We start from the raw sequence: 7,474 nt of genomic DNA on the forward strand, positions 1-7,474 counted from the left end.
GCAATTCTTCTCCGGAATGTGTGTACCACCAAAGAAACTCGTCGTTCATTGGGCACCCTTTTAAAGTCAAGAACCTCTTCAATAGCCAACACCCAATCCAAAAATTCTTCTAGTTGTAGATCCCAGTAGAATTCCGAAATATTGAGTTCAAACCCGTTTACCCACCTATTGGCATGAGTTTGCGCATGGTGCTGACGTCCGTGCATTCCGCGCTCCGCAAAATGGTTTTCGGATCCATTCCCATGTTGACCACACCAGTCGGATACTTGGGTAGTTAGGTCTTCAATTTGATCCCTCATAGCCCTAAGTCGATCCTCCGTGTGTTGCCAACGTTCAGTGACGGATTTGCCTTCCGCCTTCGCGAATTGCGGTCTTGGTTGGCGATGACAACTGTTCAGCCTACCACTCATGTGCCTCAAGCGAATTGCCGGTTCCTCCTTACGTGCTGTCTTCGTGCGCACGTGCACCTCGTCCATGTCTGCACAACGGTTGCTCCCTCCCATTCATGGAAAGTACTTGAGCTCTGATACCAAGTGATATAGCCTGACTTGGTAGTTTGCAGCAAAGAACAACCATAAAGTAGCAGATAGGTAATTCTAGATCTTGAATATATCGTTGATCTGAGAATTCTTCTTGAAAAGCTAGATACTCTCTAGGTTTTGAAGGAAAAAGAAGAATAAACTCAACTATGACTGATTCTCATTAATAAAAATCAATAATTAACATAAACTCCCTTTTCTCTAGGGGCTATAAGCATATATTTATAGTCTAAAATCCTAAACCTAATAAAATATGACATAAATACTCTCAAAACCTTAAACGTAATAAAATAACGAAATAAAGACTCTCAAAACCCCAACCCTAATAAAATAACAAGATAAAGTCGGCTAGAAAATAAATCAAACTGACGGTGCCCGTCCGGATGGGACATATGGGCGTTCGGACGGCCACGAAAAAAAACATAAAGAAACATAAGACGTTCGGACGGGACTCCGAATGGGGTCTTCTGCTAGTCTTCTAGAATTGCAGGTTCGGACGGCCGTCCGAACGCCATTGTGAATAGACGCTTCTATCTGAATTCTTGAGCGACCCAATCTGCAACAGTAGGCAATGTGGGATGCCACAATCACTCCCTCTTGGTACCCAGCATTCTCGGTGGCGACCCTCATGGGATTATCCCATTCTTGACATTCCAGTGAGTGCCCACTAGCGACCCCAATGGCTTGTGTACGCTCCCTCTATCTCATGTTGGGGAATGATTTCCACAACCTTTCTTTTAGGCTACTTAAACTTTTGTGAAAGTCAAAAAGTCTAATATGAAGAAATCTCTATCTTACTTGGCAAGCCCTTTGTCATGGAGGATATATATATATATATGTGTAATGAAGATTGAGATCTCAAGCAATTTGCTGCTCAAATTGTAAAAACCTATTTACCCAAATAAATCTTGAGTTGCTTAATCACTTACTCGGATAGATAGCCCATGCAAGCTCTCTCACATTGTTCAGAAACGATCTATATATAAAGAAAACCAAAGACTTTAGGGAGCTAAAATTGATAGTTGACCATAGAAATTTGCAAACACTGCGGAATAAAAGCAAATGAGAATACTCTTTATTTCCTTTATTTATGAGGCCATCAAATGCTCATAGAGACTATGGGCAATACAAGAAGGGATAGTTCTCTTTCACCTAAGTTATTTGACCTTCTTTATTTCTTTGTATCCAAGAAATTAAGGTTAAGCATCCTAGCAACTGAGATTATCACCAGGAGCAACACCGAATTGGTTACAGTATTGAGTGTAATAGTTGATACGAGCTTGGACAAGATCAGGCCTTTTACCATCACATTCAACTGCACCATTAATCGCCCGAGTTGTTGCCCCAAACCCTTGGCCAATAACCGAGTGAACATTGGTCATCCAAAACCACAAGGCTGTCTTAAACGAAACAACGGCGTCTGTAGCCACAGTTTCAGGAGCGTTTAATCCGTCGAATCCGATGCTATTTCCAGCTGCTCCGTAGTTGTAATTCCAGGTTAGCTGAAGTGGTCCACGACCATAGTATTTTTTGGCTGGGTTGCATGGATACTGTGTGTTATTCTCGTCACAGTAGTCCTGGGAAGCACCATTTGTCTCTTCTATTTTGCACAAAACTGCCCAAACACAAACAATTTGCGTCAATATATGCTTCGTTTTACAGTGCAATATATAGCTCGATCAAGATGCACATTCCATTTAAATCTTTTGCAAATGACTAGTTAATAATTTATGTACATAAGCGTTTTCATTACAATTTAATAACGATATATAAACAATAATAATATATATATGCAATCATATACTTTATATGTTTTTCTGATCATAATGAAATAACGTCATGTATTTGTGAGTCGTTTTGAAATAAGGTATACTATTATAAATTAGAGATGCAATCTAGTTTAGATTAAAGTGACATGCATCAATGAATATGACATGACCAATGCTATTTAATTAGCCTAACAAGTCAGATGACATCGAACTAATAATCAGTTTTTTTTTTTTTTTTTTTTTTTTTTTTTTTTCAACAAGTGCTAATTCAAAGGTTGATTTTCAGTGTCGCAGCACCAGGTTATATGGCAGTCGTATTGCTGTAGAGACGGATTTAGAGGGGGACCGGCAGTGGCCCTGGTTCCCCCCAAATTACAAGGAAAAAAAATTTTAAGGTAAAAAAATAATTATATAAGGTATTTTTTGTCAATTGATCCATCCCCAAAATTTTTTTGTTTTTGGGTCCCCCATAAATTCAAAGCTAGCTTCATCCCTACTATCCCAGTATATTAGTTAAATATGATCATGAGATATGAATAATACTATTTTGTAGACGGTTATATGACTATCATGATACAAGCAGAAAAACGTAATAATAAAACTAGTCATTGGATCATCTCTGGTATAAGTGCATGATGGTTAATTTTATGGTGTGAAAACATAAATGAATAAGTTAGTGAGAGGGAGAAAGATCTTACATCCAGTCTCATGCGTGACATGGGCGAAGAAAGCAGCAATCTCACGCTTAGAATCATCAGCAGTACCAGTTGTGCCAAACTGAGTATAGGAGTTAAGAGCATTAAGGAATGCAGCCCTGGTGTAGAAGCTCTTCCCTGGACAGTCTCCAGTGCCCTGATTAATTATCCCATTAAAGAAAGCATCTGTCACAATATCAGCCACCGAGACACCACTTGAAGGTGTAGTAGGGGATGCAGTACAAGGGCCTTCTCTGCACCCCTTGCCGCAGTATGCACTGGTGGTGCCACAATACCCAAATTCGCTGCAGCATTCGTTTGCTGCACATCCACAATTTTGAGCCTTCACATATCCTGCTAAGATTAATGCGACTGCAACAAGTGTTAGAATATTTTTTTTCACACAAAGTGCAGCCATCTTGGGATATTGTTGCTGTGAACAATGAATGAATAAAGAAGATGATCGATTGTGTGGTGAAAAACAAAGTGAGCATGCATCTGATATTTATAATGCAACATAGCTTGGACTATTTCAAAACATCTAGAGGGCGTGTCTAGTACGGGTCTTGACGATGTTACAATATTTGACCTTTTAGTATATGGGACAATTGATTTCGGTGTTACTTGTGCATTTGGTCATATAATTTTCAAACGTTAATTATTTGGTAGTCTCCATTCGCTGCATATTGGCCGGTTCATTCGCTAGTTTAGACGGTGTTTTTGACTTTCTAGTTGTGATGTAATGTAAAAGATTTTGAGTGTCAATTGTTTGTTATAGAGTTTTTCTTTTTTTGGTTGCTAAAAAGTTTTGCCAAACTAGCCTAATTTTTAATTTTTAGATCCATTAAGTTCACCATACCTATGTGGAAAATGGTACTTTCCGTGTAAAGTCTGCATTCTTGGTAACAAAAAGGCTAAGCTTTTTATGACATCTAAAGAGAGATAATTAGACTACATATTAGAGGCATAAATTCAACTGCCGAGTGTTGGGTCGGGTAGATCCTATGTTTAATTTTCATTGTATGCCCCAAGCTAATACCGTCGTCTTATATATCTACCATATTTTTTAACGCATATTCAACCACTCCGAGTATTGGGTCGGGTAGATCCTATGTTTAATTTCCACTGTATGCCCCAAGCTAATACCGTCGTCTTATATACCTACCATCTTTTTTAACGCGTATTCAACCACTCCAAGTGTACACATGTAATTAATTGAACCGACAAAATATGGTTTTCGTCCATAGTTGGTTGTCCATGCGTGGACCATGGACCTGCAGGTCCATGGCCATTAATTGAACTGGCAAAATAAAATCTCAACAATTTAGCAAGCTTAAGAATAGTCAAAACTAGGTAATTACTTTTTCAAAAAAAAAAAAAAAAAAGCTAGCTAATTACAAATTAAAAGATATGAATCAAGACGTAGCCGTGGGTATTTATTTATTTTTTTAAAATTAAATTTAAAGGTATTTTGGATGTTTTCCCACATCTCACTACGAGTATAACGGACATTTCACGAGTTTTTCATCTAAGTTATTAGAAAATCCTAACAACATAGGTTAAGTAAAAGGGGCTAATAGTTTGAAGGGTCAGTTACAAATTATTTTAGTTTGGAGAAAACATTTGAATTGTGGTGAAAGTTTAAGTGGGTTGACAACAATCCGGGTGGCTTATTTACTTGTGTATTATCATAATAGTATTTGCTCGTTGGAAACTAGTAAGAGAAAGGTTCTAGAAGGAGAGACTGTTGCAATTTATTTGTAGTCTGAAATCAATTTAACTATAGTCTAACCTAACCAGTGGCTACGACCCTGCATAAGTTCTTTTAAGGGAAAAATATAAAAAGGTACTAAGTAGCCCATCAAACTGCTAAAGTGTGTTAAAAATGCCACATATTTTTTTATATTCTTATAATACCCCTATTCTTTTAAAAACTAAATAAAACAAAAAAATAAACTAAATTATTTTCTTAAAAAAAAAAAACCAAGGGGCAAATAAATATAAATTTTGTCTTTTTGGAATAAATAAAATATTAGTAATTGTAGATGGCTTAAATTACAAATCGTTTGTGTGGTATAAAAAAATATAGATAAATGCAAAATCAAACCATGTGGTTGGCTCAATTGGCAACCACCCCTTTCATTTTTTTCATTTTTTGCTTTATATATATATATTTTATTTTAAAAAATTAATTTTTAATTTTTTAATTTTGTTACTTTATTAATTTTTTATTTTAGTTTTTAAAAGAATGGGGGTATTATAGGAATATAAAAAAATATGTGGCCTTTTTGACACACTTTTGTAGTTTGATAGGCTACTTTAGTACTTTTTGAACATTGTAAAATTCTATCGCAAACGGTTGTTAATTTGGAAGAATTTTTTATATTTTTCTCCTCCTCTTAAAAAAATTTATTCATGAGGTTCAAGAGCTATATGTATGTTTGACTTTTCAAAATGGCCGCCCAAATAAAAATTCTGAAAAAATTTTATTTTCACACTTTCATCAAAATCTTGAAACGAAGAGTAAAAACAGGTTTGTAACTAATGGCCCACATCTTGTATTTTTTTTTCTTTCCTAGGAGGATAACTACAAAGAAAAATAGTATTTAGAGGCATTTTTTAAACATGGCTAATTGTAGAAAAAACGTTGTGAACTTTTTCTTGGCGTTTTCATTGGGCCTACAATACCTGTGTTGGGAAGTTAATTTTCTCAACACAAAGTGAAACACCAAAAATATTTTTTAAATATTCTAAAAGGCCACAAGCTGCAATTTTTTTTTTTTTTGATGATTTTGTTCTTTAAAAGACAGCAATATGCAATTTTAGAAATTTTTGTATATCTCTTTTAAATTTATATTAATGTGGACATGTTACCTAGCTTGTTGAGATATCAATTTTGAAACATATTTAATTACTTTTATAGATATATTTTTTGTTAAACATATATTAAGTGATAAATTATTTCATTTCTGTCATAAATTGTGTTTACCATATTTTTAATTTAGCTCCTACAATAATAATTTTTGTGACCTATAATAAACACCTAGTCGGTGGAGTAGAAATAATCAGAATCAACCCTAAGACTTATGACTCACCAAATAACTTGAAGAGGGAGGAGCAGGCTTATGAATTCAAGGTTGGCATGAATTAATGGAATTGAGTTTTAATCGTGTACGGTTGTGACCGCTATCAACGGCTAAATTGATTGATTGTCACGAAGCATTGCTCTTTGGAAACTGCTTGTCATTTGTCAACAATGTTACTCCAAAAACACGTTAACAAAACTCCGGTCCAAAATCACCAAGACAAACAGAATGCAGTGGCGGCTACTGGATAATATATATATCTCACAAGAAAGACCAAAATTGAGCACATTTTCAAGCCCGTAACTCGCGTGGCAGGATCCTCGTATTATGGGCGGCGTGACTTTGAAAACACCCCGTTACGAAATCTAATCCCAGCTGATGAAAATCTTATTTTTTTTTGTATTATAATTTGTGCTCTAGGATTGGGAATTTCTCTCTGCCTCTCTCTCTCTTTCCTCTCTAATTAACAGCACAAACAGACCGTGAAATAGCTTTTAATATGCTGGGCTATAGCAAATTAGATCATGAATAGAAAAAAAGAAAAAAAAAAAAAAGATCATGCTAGGTTTTGTTTCTACTGGATAATTCTTCATTGTATATATTGAAAAATAAATAAATGCTAAAAAAAGAAAAACAAAAAAAGACAGAGCTAGGAGTGTATATGCGGACCAATATTAATTGCATGCCACATCCACTATCTGCAACTATCCATTATCTGCTTCCGCACATAGTTAACAAAAATCACTATATGCGGATGCAGATAACGGTTTTAGGGTATGCTTTTTTTTTTGTTGGTGGAATCCTTCATATTCATTTCTTGAAAAAATATCAAAAGCATAAAGCTGTGGTAAATCATAGCCAAAGCTATGAGTTTACAACACTACAAGAATCAATTTTTTTGGTCACGGACCAGTAGTAACGTGTATATAGTGTTAACACATTACTAAAGTTTAACAACGTGTCTATGGTAACGTGATTGATGGGTTGTGAAATTGGACGTAACTATTACAACGTACTTTTGTAACATGTCAGATTCTGACACGTTACCATTTGGTAACGTGTTAGAAAATGACAAGTTACAATTCCATTGGAACATGTCAGATTCTGACACATTACAATTGGTTGTAACGTGGCAGATACTGACATGTTACCACATGGTAACGTATTAGAATCTGACACGTTACCACACATGGTAACATGTGAGATTTTGACACGTTACCATGTGGTAACGTGTCAGTATCTGCCACGTTACTAAAGTTAACAGGTAAATTTTTTTATTTTTTATTTTTTCTAATTTTCTCCGGTCGTTATACTAGAATTTTTACCGCTCAACACCTGATATACGAGTTACATATAATGACAATTCAATAATCTAATCCAAAATC

At 35.3% G+C, this 7,474-nt stretch overlaps 1 protein-coding gene across 1 annotated transcript; it reads right to left on the minus strand.

Annotated features, from left to right (window-relative positions):
• Positions 1 to 1,592: 1,592 nt before the first annotated feature.
• Positions 1,593 to 3,465, minus strand: LOC132184050 (endochitinase EP3). Its single transcript, XM_059597533.1, has 2 exons — positions 3,007 to 3,465; positions 1,593 to 2,154 (listed from the first exon to the last, which is right to left on the minus strand). Exons 1-2 carry the CDS (start codon positions 3,419 to 3,421, stop codon positions 1,748 to 1,750), a joined length of 822 nt encoding a protein of 273 aa, XP_059453516.1. The 5' UTR covers positions 3,422 to 3,465; the 3' UTR covers positions 1,593 to 1,747.
• Between the last annotated feature and the right edge of the window lie 4,009 nt (positions 3,466 to 7,474).

This window comes from Corylus avellana, chromosome 2 (assembly GCF_965113065.1).
Source record: "Corylus avellana chromosome 2, dhCorAvel1.hap1.2, whole genome shotgun sequence".
NCBI classification, from domain to species: domain Eukaryota; kingdom Viridiplantae; phylum Streptophyta; class Magnoliopsida; order Fagales; family Betulaceae; genus Corylus; species Corylus avellana.

Excerpts from the sequence above, each read along its gene's own strand:
- LOC132184050 (XM_059597533.1), bottom strand. The coding sequence starts at position 3,421 with ATGGCTGCACTTTGTGTGAAAAAAAATATTCTAACACTTGTTGCAGTC. Across the intron at positions 2,155-3,006 it reads TGTCACGCATGAGACTGGAT|TTTTGTGCAAAATAGAAGAG; the intron begins GTAAGATCTTTC and ends GTGTTTGGGCAG.